Here is a 16,545-nt window from a genome sequence, read left to right as displayed (position 1 = left end):
ACAACCTCATGCTTCCTAGTCGGATTCGTTAACCACTGTGCCATGACAGGAACTCCAAGCATAATGTCTTTTGAGTGATGGGCACTTTGTATTTGTTGAATTTCAGGGACTCTGCCTGGATTTGACCTTGGAGGAGGCTTAGTTCCAATTTTGGAAGCCTTCTTCTTCTTCTTCTTCTTCTTTTTTTTTTTTTCCTGTGGTGAGGGAGTCAGGATAGCTCTTTGGGGTCTGAGCTTCCTGGGGTCTACAGTATTTCATGAATAAATAACACATTACTGACATTTCCTGCCAAAGAGCTGTCCTTTATACCCTTTGCGCTTAGCCTCAGTATGCCCTGGAAGGCAGGAGTCCCATGGCAATTATGCCCACTTCACAGAAAGGCAAAAGAAGGCCCCAAGAGCTTGACAGAAGCACACAATGAAGGTGGGGCAGAGCCAGCGGGAGAGGTGCCCCCCCCCAGCCTTTCCACACCAAGCGGGTCTGTGCATTCAGCCTCTGAGGAGAGGGGGAGTTCCCGCTCTCTGCTCCCCAGAACTCACCCATTAAGAGAGATTGTGGGCCAGGCCAGCCCATCAGCCTTGCTTGGTGTTGGTCCAGAAGAATCTCTTTTGGAAAGGTTTGTTTCTGAAACGATCTCTTTCTTTCTCCCCACTCAGGAGGAGGAGTTTATTGACTGGTGGAGCAAATTCTTCGCCTCGATTGGGGAGAGGGAAAAGTGTGGGTCCTACCTGGAGAAGGACTTTGACACTCTAAAGGTGAGGCTTTTCCAAAATGTCTCCTTCAGGCTGGCAGTCCCTGGGTCCATGCATTGGGCAGTGGAAGATGCAACTGAAAGAGAGAGGAAAAAAAAAATGAAATGATACCTGGGATCTATTTTCAAATGCTCAAGAAGAGTCAGGATGAATTTAGATGATACGGATGGCCCTCTGATAGATTTTCAAAATATTAAGCATGAATGAAGGCGTTCCCATTGCGGCTCAGCGGGTTACGAATCTGACTAGTATCCATGAGGATTCGGGTTTGATCCCTGGCCTCGAGGGTTAAGGATCTGGTGTTGCCATGAGCTGTGATGTAGGTCGCAGATGCGGCTGGGATCCCACGTAGCTGTGGCTGTGGTGTCGGCTGGCAGCTGTAGCTCTGATTTGACCCCTAGCTGGGGAACTTCCATATGCTGCATGTGTGGCCCTAAAAAGCAAACAAAACAAAACAAACAAACTCTCAAAACATTAATGAAATTGCAAAATACTGAAAATGGTTAAAGCTTGGTGATGGGTACTTGGGGATTTGTTATACCATTCTGTCTCTTTTAGTTATTTGAACTTTTCTATAAGGACATTTTTCCATTAAAAGAAAAATAAAAGTCCACATGAGAATGTCCCTCTGATTCCCCCACCACTGCAACTGGGAGGGAAAATACCCAGCACATATAAAAATATGGTAAATTCTGTTTCTGTGGAAAAAAACCCCAAAGCTCAAAAAAACAACACAAAACTAGGGATGAGTCAGCCAAATTCTGGTATTTTGAGGAAATTCCACAAATGTAGTTATACTTTTAAAAAGTAGACTACTTTTCAAAGAGATAACCAGAGGTGAATGAAAATTACTCACCAAAGGAATTGTGTAGGGCCCCGGAGTGGGTTGCCAGGTGAAATTCAGGTTGCTGGGTTACACTGAATTTCAGATGGATAATCAATAATATTTTAGTGCACATATGCTTTAAATATTGCATGGGATATACTTATCTAACAATTAGTTGTTGCTTATCTGAAATTTGAATTTGCCTGAGTGTCCTGTATTTTCACTTGCTAAATTGGGCAGCCCATGTTGAGAGCAAGAGGGGACAAAGGCTGATGGATGTGGAGTTCCCACTGTGGCTCAGCGGGTTAGGGACCCAGTGTAGTTTCTGTGAGGATGAGGGTTAGATCCTTGGCCTTGTCCAATGGGTTAAGGATCTGGTGTTGCCATGACCTGCGGTGAAGGTTGCAGATGTGGCTCAGATGCAGTATTGCTATGGCCGTGGTGTAGGCCGGCAGCCTGCATCTCTGATTCAACTCCTAGCCTGGGAACTTCCATATGCTGCAGGTGCGGCCCTAAAAAGAAAAGAAGAAAAAGGAAATGCTGTCGGACATATGAGAAAAGCCCAAAGGGCTCCCCTAAGGAAGGGACGAAGTGGAGCTGGAGGCTAGTTGGAGTAGTGCGTGGCCTGGCCTTTCAGGTGACTCTGGCTGAAAGCCTTTGGTGGACACTCTGGAAAGTGATCTCTCTCACAAGGTGGCAGAAGCTGCCTCTGAAACATTGGGGCCCCCGCATGACTGTACGTGGAGACATGGAGGGTCCGAAATGAGGCCTTAGATGGTAGTGGTGGCTCCCAAGGTTCAAGCCTCCCCAGGCAGCCAGGTCTTTGTTGACTTGGTAGGTGGGTGTGTGAGGCTGGGCAAAGAGACAGAACTATTTGTGTACCAGGAAGAAGGTCCGACACATTAAGTCTGGCATGTGGTACTGTGGCCTTGCCAGAAAATGCAAAAAGCCAAGTAAGAATGAGGACTCCTGCCAGGGTGGCCCATGGCCCTGGCACCCTTGCCGCTTCCTCAGATGCCGGATGCTAAATTGGCACCCAGCCCACCAGCCTGACCTCTCTGAGGCGATCTCTGACAGTTTCCAAGTGAAAATGGGCTGTCTAAAAACAAAATGCATTCAACCTGTTTCTGGAGGCAGGGGGAAACAGACCTGGAAGGAACACTGGTCCTTTAAGGATTGGTAAATAGAAGAGAACCGCCACTAACAATGGGTCTTTGAAAAATAGTCTGTAGCATTAGGGAGAGAATGGAGCACACAGTGGATGGAGAAAAAAAAATGAACCTATATTTTGGAAATCACTATCAGAGGAGAAAAAGACAACTCATACTCTCAATAGCAAAAGAAAGAAAATAAAAGATATAGCAAGAAAGCATAGAAAAAACAGAAATCATAGACACAATAGGGAAAGAATAAATACTAGTTTTTCTAAAAAATAAAAATGGATTATTCTTTTATGAAGTGATAAGAACTCTTAGATGACATCAAAAGTCAAAGTTCATTACACCATCTTTATTTTCTACTAAGGTATAGTTGATTTACAGTGTTTTGCCAGTTTCTGCTGTATAGCAAAGTACTCAGTGACACACACACACACACACAAACACACACACACACACACTCCGTTTCTTATATTCTCTTCCATCATGGTCTATCCCAAGAGAGTCTATATAGTTCCCTGGGCTGTACAGTGGGACCTCATTGCTTATCCATTCTAAATGTAATAGTTTGCATCTAACTAACCCCTAACTCCCTACACCTGTCTTTAAAAGACACATCTAAGACAATACAACTTACAATATAAGACAATACAACAAGAGAATGAGCTAAAAAGCTAAATATTTTGGCAAACAAAATGAAGTAAGTGCAAACCAAAGCGAAACAGACAGAATCTAAAGTAAAAAAACAAAGGAGACGAAATGGAGTATTTTGTATAAATAAAAGATGTATATCTTAATGCAAAAACTCCCAAACATTAAGGCATATAACAAATAAAGCTGAGAAATCCTTAAAGCAAAAATGGACAGGAATATATAAAGTAATACTTCACACAAATGAAAGGATGAAATGACAGACATTAAAGTTGCAGTGAGGATTTTCACGTACCTCTCTCCTGGACAGATGAGATAGGCAATTGATAGAAAAGGAAATAAAAGATCTGAATAACAGGGTAAATGTTTTCTAAACTACATCAAGAGTGGCTTTAAAATAGAGAATAAAAGTAATTAAAAAATAGAGAATACGCTTTTCCTAATGCTCAGAGAACATTTACAAAATTTGATCACGTATTAGTTTAGTAATAAGTTACCAAAAGCAGAAATCATACAAGACAGATTTAAATGCAATAAAATGAGAAATTAATAACAAAAGTTTAAACAAAAAGACCAACCACTTGGAAATTTAAAAAGTATTTTATTGGGACTTCCAGTATGAACATGGCTGCATAAGTCAGCATTTTTCCCTTTTGCTCTTGGAAATCATTCAAACCCACAAACTTCATTTTCAGTAAAAGTTGGAAACAAATAAAACCCGCAGACTCCAAAATACATGTAAGGGCTGTCCAAAGGCAACTGAGATTGGGTAGAAGCCATTCAGCAGTAAATGAAGAGAAGATGCATGAAAATGATGAAAGGTCACAGTGGTAGCAGAGCTCAGAAAACACCACACCTCCTAATAAAAGCATATTGATAACTATTTAAGACAAGTTATGGATTCATGGGGACTTACTATCTTTTTTCTTAACTTTTGTGTATGCTTGAAAAATTTCGTAATAAAGAGTTAAAAAAATCTAAGTCGTGAGATTGAGGTTTCACTGTTAAATGTAAAAGTTATATCCCTAGTTCACCTCGGTGGACATGGGGACTTTGGAGACAGGTTCAGGCTGGTGACAAAAGCCTTTTAGACCTGGTTTGATTCAGAGAAATACAGGAGGTGGAGCCACACAAGAATCACTCACATGAGCTATATTTATTTGTAGGGAACCATCTGCTTCAGTCATGGGAACAAAGGAAATAGCTGGTCTAGGAAAATTCAACACAGTTAGTGACAAGTAATAATAAAAGATATAGCACAGCATTCATTTAAAAATACAATGAGAAAACCTCAGAAAATATAAAGCAAAACTTGCCCAAAAGGAGAGGATAGATGACCACCAGAAATTTTTTGCCAAAGAGCAGATGAGATGAAAGATTTTGCTGTTGACTTTTTAGACATGGTGCAGTCAGAGTGCAAGCAGAAGTAAAAGAACCCAAGGAATGATGAGATGAGAAGGGGTGAAATGTGACCCAGTAGGATTCAGGAAAGTAGGAGCAGAAAACATGACATTGGAAGGAGCATAAAGCAGAAAGGCCACTTGGAAAACACAGAAAAGGGCATAGAGGACAGGATAAAATGGAAATAAAGAAAGAGCTACAAAAGAATAAAGGGAAAATGACAGATGTAGTAGTCAGGGAAAGGAGATCCAACACTTATGTAATTGGAGTCTCCAAAGAAAACAACCAAAACAGTGAAATAAAACAAATAAACAGTTCACAGTTTAAGAGAACTTTACAGGAATGAAAGGACACTTGAACATGCATATTAGAAGGTCTGCTGTGTACCAGGGAAAACAGACCCAGATCAGTCAACCCTGGGATGTACCCTAGTGTAGGTATTGGACTTTAGAGAGAAAGAATTCTTTGGGCAGTCCTACCTTCTCCTCTCACAACAAATTCAATAATTTAGAAGAGGAAAGAACTCGAAGTGGCTTCACTTTCTCTGCAACATTTAATAGCCCAAGACAATAAAGCACCATGTGTAAGATCATCAAGGAAAGAAAGGGTGACCCAAGGACTTGACCTTCAGCCAAGCTGCCCTTCAAGCGTAAAGGCTACAGACACACGAGTATATGCCTTCAGGACTCAGGTAGTATGGCTCCCAGGGGCCTGTCTTGAGACACCCCTAGGGATGAATAGGAGCTCATCTAGGAGCTCTCTCAACTCGGATAGGACTGAGAAAACCACAAGAAGAAGACTGGTTGTGGTCATATTTTACCTTAGGCCTAAGATGGAAGCAAATAGGAGGTTAGGGTAACTGGACAGAACATAAACATGTATACTGAAAATGCAGAAATAATAAAACTAACAAAAATTAAGCAAAGGCAGATAAGAGGATGAAATACGGAGTAAGGAGCCTGATAGCCATATTGTAGAATAAGTAGAATTGACAGATGTTATTTAAAATGGGCAAATCAAATAATAGACACGTAAGCAAGTTGTAAGCAAACAGCACCAATGTAAATATTAAGATAGACAATATTGTCTAAAACAAGTTGAGAGAGAGGGAGGAGGATAAAACTTGATTATTTTATCATCGCTATGGGGGGAATCCATAAATTCTGTCTCTGAAGATATCATAATATTAGAACATAAACTCAGGTCATCCTAGCTCTCAGAAAAACTAAACACACACACACAGACAGAGGAGACCATGCAGTCAAAGATTTAAAAAAAAAATTTAAAAACCATGAAACTAAGAAATAGAATATAAATACACTATAGTTCTATGTAAATGGAATACAAATGTAAAACCAGACCAAACATATTTGTCATATCAATACATGTCATGTCAATCACTTATTAAGTACAAATTTTAATCAGATCTTAAAGCAAAATCTACTCTTTTTTCTTTTTGCCTTTTCTAGGGCCGCTCCCACAGCATATGGAGGCTCCCAGGCTAGGGGTCGAATCGGAGCTGTAGCCCCCGGCCTATGCCAGAGCCACAGCAACGCCGGATCTGAGCCGCATCTGCAACCTGCACCACAGCTCACGGCAACGCTGGATCCTTAACCCCCTGAGCAACCCACTGAACAAGGCCAGGGATCGAACCCGCAACCACATGGTTCCTAGTTGGGTTCGTTAACCACTGCGCCACGACGGGAACGCCTCAAAATCTACTCTTAAACAGAGACGTAGTGGTTGAAGCCAAAAGAGTGGGAAAATGTGTGCCAGGCAAATGCAAATGAAAAGAAACAGAAGTTTTAATCTTAATATTACATGAGAGCATCCTCAAGTCCCTCAAATTAAGTAAGACAGAGACTGACACTTGAGGATGCTAAATGGTGCCATTCCAAGATGTGATGGCCGTGAGAATATCTATGTGCTAAGTAGCACATCAGTATTTGCAAAACAGAAGCTACAGGAGTTAGAAGACATAGAAATAGATTGGTAGGTGGGGGAAATTTTAAATCACTCTTCTCAGTTCAGGTCAGATCAAGGGACAAACGTATGAGACGATAGATAAGACTGGAGTAATTACTAACCTGATTGAACCTGGTAGCTTGAAAATAGAGACACCCCCGTGGCACATTCACAAAAGTGGACCGTGTGACAGGCCATGAAGAAATCTTAAGAAAATTCAAAAAGTGCCAATACCACTGACAATGTTTTCTGATGCCATAACATTAGAAATTAATGACAAGATCAAAAATCCAAAAAGCTTCTTTCTGGAAAATTAAAAAGCCAACGACTATCTCTTAATTCTTGGTGAAAGAGAAATAGAAAAGCAGTTGCAGAATATCTGGGAAGCAAGGATAAAATACTACATGTTAGAACTTACAGGTTACAGTTAAAACAGTATTCAGAGGAAGTTTATAGCCCTAAAAACTCATGTTAATTAAAACAAAAGAACGAAAACTACACATCTAGCTCTTAGATCAAAAAATAAAATTATAATGTGGTATGCCAAAAACCAAAACCCAAAACACTATACATCAAAACAAGGTGGGCAATGCTAAGGCAGTGTAAGTAGAGTCGGTTTCCTAACAATCAGTGTTTTCTTATCAGAAAAGAGCAAGCAAAGTAAATAAAACTTCCACTGAAGAAGTTAAAAGGAAAAAAAAAAACCCTTAAAATAAGTAAGAAGAAGAAAATACTAGAAGCAGAAATAAATAGAAAAGAGAAAATGGTAGTATTGACAACTCCAAGAATTGGTCTTTTGATTGAAATGATTCAACTATATAAATATAGCAAGAAACTATTCAAAATATACCAAATGTTAACCAAATAATTAGTTGTTATTTTGGGGAGTCAGCATTTAAGGCAAGAAGAATATGTGCTTTATATCTACTTACATTTTCTAATTTTTAAAAGTAAACCTATATCACTTGCATAATTAATAGTTTCTTGGAAGAGATAGAATTAGACCTTGGCCTAAATGAGAAATACGGTTTAGCAAGAGGAGAAAGGAACTTACCTGAAGGACAGTCGGCCCTAGGTATCCAGGGGTTGCCTGCCTGTGGATTTGGTGTTGAATCCATGGACCAGGAACTTGCAGATGTGGAGGGCCAGCTGTATCTTGCAGGTTAGTTTCAGATATAACCAATTTAGCATGTATATTAAGGTAGGTTGATTTCAATATTAATTAGGTATTTTTTGTCTTCTATAATGGAAAACTACTGCTTCATTTAAATCTAAGCACTGCTCTGACGGGAAAAATTAATTGGCTATTTGAGAGGAAAGAGATAACTACATTGAGTTTACATTTTATTATTACTATTATTTATTTATTTTTTTGGCTGTGCCCACCGCATGCAGAAGTTCCCAGGCCAGGGACTGAACCCACGTCACAGCAGTGACAATGCCAGGTCCTTAACCACCAGGCCACCAGGGAACTCTCTTGAGTTCACCATTTAAAGTGACACTCAGGAGTTATACTTAGCCAGGTCTACTGTTTGGATGGTAAGCATTTTGCTTGAAATGCTGACTTGTGAATTTTCTAGAGTTCTGTCTTTTTTTTTTTTTTTTTGTCTTTTGTAGGGCCGCACCTGCGGCATATAGAGATTCCCAGGCTAGGAGTCTAATCAGAGCTGTAGCTGCCAGCCTATGCCGCAGCCACAGCAATGTGGGATCCGAGCCACGTCTGCAGCCTACAACACAGCTCACGACACTCTGGATCCTTAACCCACTGAGCGAGGCCAGGGATCGAACCCACAACCTCATGGTTCCTAGTCAGATTCCTTAACCCCCTGAACCACGATGGGACCTCCAAGAGTTCTGTCTTAGTCTTCAAATAAGAAGTCTGTTAATTTTTCATTTACTTGTTTGACTGTGATCTTATTATCTTAAAAAAACACACCACCCCTGTATGTGATGATCCTCCTGGCTGGAATACTGGATTCATCAAAAAACTCTATTTTCCGATGGCACTGAACAAATGTCTTCCTCTCTTATTCCCTTCTCCTGTTTGTCTCCCTTCTTTTTTAAAATCTATTTTATCTCTACCGTCTGCATTCTTTTTATCTCTGCCTTTGTTCTTTCCTTTTCTACCTCTATCACCCCCTCCTCTCCCACCTGCCCTCCTTTGGGCCTTTATTCCTCTACTTTGCTTTTCGCCTTTGCCTTCATTTTCTTCTCTGTCCCTTCTTTCACTCAAACACTGTCATGGTCCTCTTTTTTTTTTTTTTTCTCTCCCTCTTTTTTATCTCTTTCCCTTACCCCTTCTCTTGTCCCCCCATGTGGCAGGTCTATGATACCCCGCTGGAGAATGTGAAGGCTTTTGAGGGCCTGTCTGACTTTTGTAACACCTTCAAGCTCTACCGGGGCAAGACTCAGGAGGAGATGGAAGACCCATCTGTCATTGGGGAATTTAAGGTAAGTCCTTGAGGACATGTCCCCTACCCAGGGGGGGCCCAAGACCATGGAGCAGTAGCAATAAGTGATGGGGGTGGGGGCAGAGGCATTGTTGTCGTATCAGTCATGACCCTAGTGCTGACACTGGCAACCATGTGGGTGATGGAGGTGGTGACAGTGACAGTGATGATGCTGATACAGGATCTGATGGGGCTGATGAGATGGCATTGAACTTGGTAATCACAGTGGTGATGACTCTGGCAGAGACGAGCATAACGGACATAGTGGCGATTGTGTTGGTGACAATGATGTTGAAAATGAAAGTTGACCCCTCTTTTCTTTTCAGGGCCTCTTCAAAATTTATCCCCTCCCAGAAGACCCTGCCATTCCCATGCCTCCAAGACAGTTCCACCAGCTGGCCTCCCAGGAGCCCCAGGAGTGCCTGGTCCGCATCTACATCATCCGAGCATTTGGCCTGCAGCCCAAGGACCCCAATGGGAAGGTAACATCCCTAGAGCTCTCCCCTCCTCCATAATAAAGAGCAGGCTGGGGTACAAATACGCTGCAGAAGTTGGATGTAATCTGTGCCCTGGGGAGTTCAGAGTAAGAGGGGGTACCAGGCAAACATGTATAAACAGAGGTATGACTGCACTGGAGTTCTATCAAGGGCCAGTGCTCTAGGAGGTCAGAAAAGGCCAGTCAGCACAAGACCTTGGAATAATGGAAAGACTTCCTAGAAGAAATTCAATTCTTAAGGATTGATGGAGCTTTTTTTCTTTTTCTTTTCTTTTTTTTGCAGTGCCCGAGGCATGTAGAAGTTCCCAGGCTAGGAACTGAACCAGCGCCACAGCAGTGACCTGAGCCACAGCAGTGACAATGCCAAGTCCTCAACTGCTAGGCCGCTAGGGAACTCCCAAGGGTCAACGGAGTTTTGATAGGCTGGGAGCGAGAAGAAAACAGTATTTTAGAAGGAGTCAAAAACCTTGGCAAGGGAGTTCCCATTGGGGCTCAGCGGAAATGAACCTGACTAACATCCATAAGGATGTGGGTTCAATCACTGGCCTTGCTCAGTGGGTGGAGGATCCAGCGTTTCTGTGGCTGTGGCGTAGGCCGGCAGCTGTAGCTCTGATTCGACCCTTCGCCTGAGAACCTCCATTTGCCGCCAGTGCAGCCCTAAAAAGAAAAAAAAAAAAAGCCTTGGCAAAAAAAACCCCACAAAAAACAAAAGGCCAAAAGAAAACCTTGGCAAAGGTTTGGGAACAGACTGTTTAGTGTAGGTTCAGCACACGAATGAGTCATAAGGAGAAGGGATATTGAAGGTGTAGCTGGGATGGGACTTTGTGAGGCTTTCAGCCGTGGAAAGGAAGGAAAGAAGGAGGAGGAGAGGACGGGCCGGTGACCTTGCTGACCTGGCCGTGATGGAGCCTCAGGCACAAGGAAAAATCAGTCACGCTGATCTCGCTTTAAAACTTTGTTATTTTGTTCGTCATGGACTCCTGGTATCGGTTTTAATTTTGAAAATATCGCATTGACATATTGTTTATCTTGGTTACTAAGCATTTTTGTCCTTCCCTTCATTGTGCCTGAGGCAAGTACCTCACTTGCTCTAGTCTTGACCTTGAGGGAAGGAGGGGACGGAAGGAGGGCAGGAGTCGGGAGCTGGGGGAGGAGCTGGGGGAGGGACAGAGTAAAGTTGGGGAGAGAAAGAGGGAAGAGGTGCGGCGGGGGGCAGGGGACAGTTGGGGTTCAGAGGTACGGGGCTTGGGTCCTCTCTTGGCCCCTTAGAAGGGTGCAGGCCTCGCCTGTGTCCCAGGTTGTGGGTAGGGGCCTGGCGTCCTGTCCCTGGAGCCCTGCTCTTCAAGGTGAGAAAGCTGCCTTTGTCCTGCTGGGAGGTCACAGGGCAGAATGGAGCCATCACAGCCCAGGCGCCACTGATAGCCTCCAAAAAGTGGTTGTGGTTCATGGTCACTTTATAGACTTTGAGCCTTCCTGGTGCCATGGGCTCTTTGGCCCTGGCTGCCCCTAAAGCTAGTTGAGGGGAAGCTGCTGCTTATAGGAGGCTGAGTGGGGCTGAAAAAGCCTGGCCGTCTCTCTCCCTTTCCCTCTGGAGTCACTGAGAGGAGCCCAGCCTGGCTCATCCCATGTATAATACAAACTGGTGTATTTCTGAGGATATGGGCCTAGCCCACCACACCAGTGTGGCAGTGGATTGGGAGGGAGGAGGACTTAGGCACCCCGTTGCTACTGCCAGAAGCCCACGTCGTGGGTCGTGTGCAGGATGAGGCCTGCTGGCCTGGCAGGATGGCAGCTTCTTGCTGGTGGGGAGGCAGAGCAATGAAGAAGACCCAGAGATGTGGTTGGAACGTGATTTCAATGAGTGTTTCTGCCTCTCCCTCCAGTGTGATCCTTACATCAAGATCTCCATAGGGAAGAAATCGGTGAGCGACCAAGACAACTACATCCCCTGCACCCTGGAGCCTGTGTTTGGAAAGTAAGTTTGGGCGGCTTGAGTCTTGAGGTTGGAGGTGCTGGTCCGGATAACCTGCTGCCCAGTAGGAGAAAGGTGGGCGCCCGTCTCCCTAGGCAAAGCTGTATTCCTAAATCTTGCCTGTCTATGGGTGCCTAACTCCAGCTAGCTCTGCCTTTGACCAAAGACTTGAGTCCTGGCAGGAGCTCCTAGTTAAACAATTACCTCGAAGATCAGAAATCTGAGTGGAAACTCAGAGCATGCATTTGCTAATTATTCTCTTTTCTTTAGATCAACTTTTACTTTGGAATAATTTTATTTTTTTAGACTTTTTAAAAATACAGTTGATTTACAAGGTTGTGCCCATTTCTGCTGTATAGCAAATGACCCAGTCATAGATGTATATGTATATATGTATGTGTATAGATGATGTGTATATATATATATATGATCCCTTTCTTATATTTTCTTCCATCATGGTCTATCCCAAGAAATTGGATATAGTTCCCGGTGCTATACACATGCAAGTTCCCAGGCTAGGGGCCAAATTGGAGCTACAGCTGCTGGCCTATACCACAGCCACAGCAACGTGGGATCTGAGCCATGTCTGCAACCTACACCTCAGCTCACGGCAACGCCGGATCCTTAACCCACTGAGCAAGGGCAGGAATCAAACCTGCATCCTCATGAGTACTAAGTCAGGTTCTTTCCTGCTGAGCCACAATGGGAACTCCTGCTTATCTATTCTAAATGCGATAGTTTGTATCTACTAACCCCAAACTCCCAGTCCATCCTATTCTCTCTACTTTGGAATCATTTTAGGTTTACAGCAAAATTAAAAAGGTAGTATCGGAGTTCCCGTCATGGCTCAGTGGTTAGCGAATCTGACTAAGAACCATGAGGTTGCGGGTTTGACCCTTGGCCTCACTCAGTGGGTAAAGGATCTGGTGTTGCCGAGAGCTGTGGTGTAGGTCACAGACGCTGCTCAGATCCCGTGTTGCTGTGGCTGTGGTGTAGGCCGGTGGCTACAGCTCCGATTAGACCCCTAGCCTGGGAATCTCCATGTGCCACGGTGCGGCCCTAAAAGGACAAAAAGACAAAAAGACAAAAAAAAAGTACCATTTCCGTATACCCCCACGTTAACCTCTTACCTAACAAGGTACATGTATCAAAGTTAAGAAATTGCTCTTGGTGCATTACTAATAACTAAGCCCTAGATTTTATTATGACTTTGCCAATTTTTCTATTAATGTCCTTTTACTGTTGCAGGGTCTAATCCAGGATTCCTATTGCATTTAACAATTATTCTCAGAGTTCCCGTCGTGGCGCAGTGGTTAACGAATCCGACTAGGAACCATGAGGTTGCGGGTTTGGTCCCTGCCCTTGCTCAGTGGGTTAACGATCCGGCGTTGCCGTGAGCTGTGGTGTAGGTTGCAGACGCGGCTCGGATCCCGCGTTGCTGTGGCTCTGGCGTAGGCCAGTAGCTACAGCTCCGATTCAACCCCTAGCCTGGGAACCTCCATATGCCGCAGGAGCGGCCCAAGAAATAGCAACAACAACAACAACAACAACAACAAAAGACAAAAAGACAAAAAATAATAATAATAATAATTATTCTCTTTTATTGCTGCACGTTCATCTCTGGCAAATAGAGGAAGGAGATGGACTTAGGACAGTAAAGTGCTTGCTGAAGTCTAAGAACAGGGGAAGGAAGAATCAGTGCCCATTGCACAGGAATAGCTCCAGGCATCCTCACTTGCTTGCTGTTTGGGTGAGAGCTTACTTAGGGCAGAGAAAAGAGAATCTTTTTTTTGTTTTTTTTTGTTTTTTTTTTTTTTGTTTTTAGGGCTCTACCTATGACATGGAAGTTCCCAGGCTAGGGTTCGAATCAGAGCTGCAGATGCCAGCCAAAGCATCTGCAGCTCTGATTCGAGCTGCAGATGCTCGAATAGATATTCGAGCTGCAGATAGCCACAGCAACGTGGGATCCGAGCCTCGTCTGCAACCTACACCACAGCTCACAGCAACACTGGATCCCCAACCCACTAAGTGAGGCCAGGGATCAAACCCACATCCTCATGGATACTAGTCAGGTTTGTTTCCGCTGCACCGCAACAGGAGCTCCAGAAAGGAGAATCTCGATGGAGGTTTGCCACTTTTTCTCTAGAACTGAGAAGGGAGGTACCCATATTGTCAGGCAACACCCTGGACTCCTGTGTCGGTGTCTATCGAGTCAGTTGTGGTCCCTCAGCCCTGCAAAGAGACCCAGCCAGCCTGGGACAGGCCAGTTTTGAAGGGGAAACAGTCCCGGCCAGTGAGGAGCCACCACCACGCGGGAACTAACTGGAGGGAAGGGCTGCAGGGAAGATGGTGGGTGGAAGAGAAGGACCCTGTTTGATGAGTCCCAGTGGCGGGCACGGGGCCCAGGCTGATGTGAGCCCGCAGAGCCCAGGGTGAGGTGGGGGAGCGAGTGTGGAAAATCACCTCTCCCTCTCCCTGTCCTGCAAATCATGGCTCCTGGTCTGCCTTGGGTGTCAAGCCTCCCTCAGTCCACAGCAGAAACTCTTTGTTCCTATAACTCATGTGTCGAGGGGTACAAGGCTTGGGACATGATCAAACACAATGTTCTTTTCATCTGCCTGGATCCTGCCAACATTTATTCTGTGGGGTGACCATTATCATTCCCCAAGTGGCAACTTGCCTGCTCGCGTGCAGACAGCGCACTTTGCTGTGAGCCCACTGTTTCGCGCTGGTGACCAGAAGGGGCGTTTGTGTGTCATCAGGAGTACATGGGTGGCGGCAGGGTAGCGGTTCCCTCTCCCAGCTGGGCCCACTTTGGGCACAGCATGTACACCTTGGGAGTGTGTGCGGAGTGGAGGAGGGACTTTTCCCAGTGTCTCCCGCCCCCGCCCCCTCTGACCAGACCCTGCGGTTCCTGAACCACACAGGGCCAGGACTGAGGAGCCCATGTGACAGGAGAGACCCAGCTCAAGTGCTGGCTTCACCTCATCTGGACACTCTCAGATGTTTGCTTTCTTGTGGGTGCTTTCCAGAGACCCCACCCCCCACCCCCAAGACCTCCTAACATGGCTCCTGGGATGTGACAGGTGCTGTGTCCTTTTAGCTGATTCCCGCCCCCATCCCCCTACCCGTTCTCAGACAGGCCTCCCCACCGTCTCTCGCTGTTGGAGCCCCAGCTGCCGGGGGTGGGGGGCGGACTTCAGAGCAGCCCCCCCACCCCGCTCTGCAGGAAGCACTGTGGTTCTGGGTCCAGCCAGGAGAGGAGCACAGCTCCTCCAGAACCCACCCCCACCCCTCCTGTCTGCCACCAGCTTCCCTGACCACGACTCAGGTGCCAGGCTTGTGTCTCCCTCCTGCAGGGAACTTGTTTCAGAGGGGAAGGGACAACACTTTCATTCTTGACCTCCGTGGAAAGTGGGGGTCTCAGGCACGGCAGATCCTCATCTCTCCAAAGATGTCTCACCCATCCTCTCTCCGCCCTACTCCTGAAGTGCGGGTCCCGCCCCCGAGAGTCCTGAGAGTGGATCCCAGCCCAGGCCCTTGAGAAATCCCAGAGCTCTGCTAGCAGGAGCTCCACATCTTTTGTCTCTATGTGTCTTGGTGGAAACTTCATATTTTTAAAAATTTTCATTTTTAAAAAATTGTGTTGAAATATAGTTGATTTACAATGCTGTATTAATTTCTGTATATGTACGTTTTCATATTCTTTTCCATTGTGGTTTATGACAGGATATTGACTAGATTTCTCTGTGCTGCGTGGTAGGATCTTATGTTTATGCTTTTGTTTTTTAAGAGCTGCTCCCATGGCATATGGAGGTTCCCAGGCTAGGAGTTGAATCGGAGCTACTACTGCTGGCCAACATCACAACCACTGCAACGCCAGATCCAAGCCGAGTCTGTGATCTACACCACAACGCATGACAATGCTGGCTCTTTAACCCACTGAGTGAGGCCAGAGATCGAACCAGCATCCTCGTGGATACTAGTTGTGTTTGTTACCACTGAGCCACAACGGGAACTCTCAGGACCTTGTTGTTTATTCATCCCAAATATAACTAGTTTGCCTGTGCTAATCCCGAGCTCCCAATCTATCCCTCCGCATGGTAATCACAAATCTGTTCTTTATGGCTGTGATTTTGGGAAACTTCCTTTTTAATATCCTATTCCAGCATTTTGTGGTCCATCAAGCGGGTACCTGCTGTATGCCCAGCTCAGAGTAAAATACACACACACTCAGAGACAAGCCTGGCACCCAGTGCCGTGGGTGGTGTGCTATATGAGCTATAGGAAGCCTGAGGAGGGTGGACAGCGGCGGCTCCTGGGAAAGGTGGAGAGGAGGAGGCCAGGGATGGCTCTCAAGCCGCTGCTCCAGCCTTGTTCTTCCTTGAGTTCCCGCTGTGTCTGGTGACCCCCTAAAGCCTGCATTGTTCTGACAACCGCCTGCTCCCACTCCCGCAGGATGTTCGAGCTGACCTGCACTCTGCCTCTGGAGAAGGACCTGAAGATCACCCTCTATGACTACGACCTCCTCTCCAAGGATGAAAAGATCGGGGAGACGGTCATCGACCTGGAGAACAGGCTGCTGTCCAAGTTTGGGGCTCGCTGCGGCCTCCCCCAGACCTATTGCGTGTAGGTGCAGGGTGCTGGCTGCTTCTTCAACAGGGACCCAGCCCCTGAGGGCCGAGGGTCGACTGTGGGCCAGCCTGGGCCCAGCACATCACAGACTCTCTCTTACTCAGTCAGTCCAGGGCTTGTGTCCACTTCCTAGGTAAGGAAACTGAGGCCCAGGCCTGTCAGTGGTGGCAGGAGGATTTGAACCTGCTTGTCCGACTCTCAGAACCCGGCTCTTCATCCTATTGTTTAATCCAGTTCTCC

At 45.4% G+C, this 16,545-nt stretch overlaps 1 protein-coding gene across 38 annotated transcripts in view; it reads left to right on the top strand.

The window, feature by feature from the left end:
• The window catches only part of DYSF (dysferlin), a 227,193-nt gene that overhangs the window by 187,200 nt on the left and 23,448 nt on the right, over positions 1 to 16,545 (top strand). For 35 of the 38 annotated variants that reach the window (XM_085018953.1, XM_085018948.1, XM_085018943.1 and 32 more), the window contains 5 exons: positions 657 to 755; positions 9,075 to 9,203; positions 9,529 to 9,684; positions 11,582 to 11,673; positions 16,129 to 16,299. In XM_085018953.1, the coding sequence (XP_084875079.1) occupies positions 657 to 755; positions 9,075 to 9,203; positions 9,529 to 9,684; positions 11,582 to 11,673; positions 16,129 to 16,299 (647 nt within the window). Of the gene's footprint in view, positions 1 to 656; positions 964 to 1,862; positions 2,112 to 9,074; positions 9,204 to 9,528; positions 9,685 to 11,581; positions 12,177 to 12,638; positions 12,765 to 16,128; positions 16,300 to 16,545 lie in introns of those variants that run through there. The other 3 variants (XR_014841703.1, XR_014841702.1, XR_014841704.1) reach the window with 3 other exon arrangements.

This window comes from Sus scrofa, chromosome 3 (assembly GCF_054392235.1).
Source record: "Sus scrofa isolate SSC_HxYL_T2T_F1_AM1 chromosome 3, Sscrofa_HxYL_maternal_Yorkshire_Landrace_v2.0, whole genome shotgun sequence".
NCBI classification, from domain to species: Eukaryota; Metazoa; Chordata; class Mammalia; order Artiodactyla; family Suidae; genus Sus; species Sus scrofa.
The sequence above is the reverse complement of the archived record's forward strand: the minus strand, read 5'-3'. Positions and strand labels throughout refer to the sequence as shown.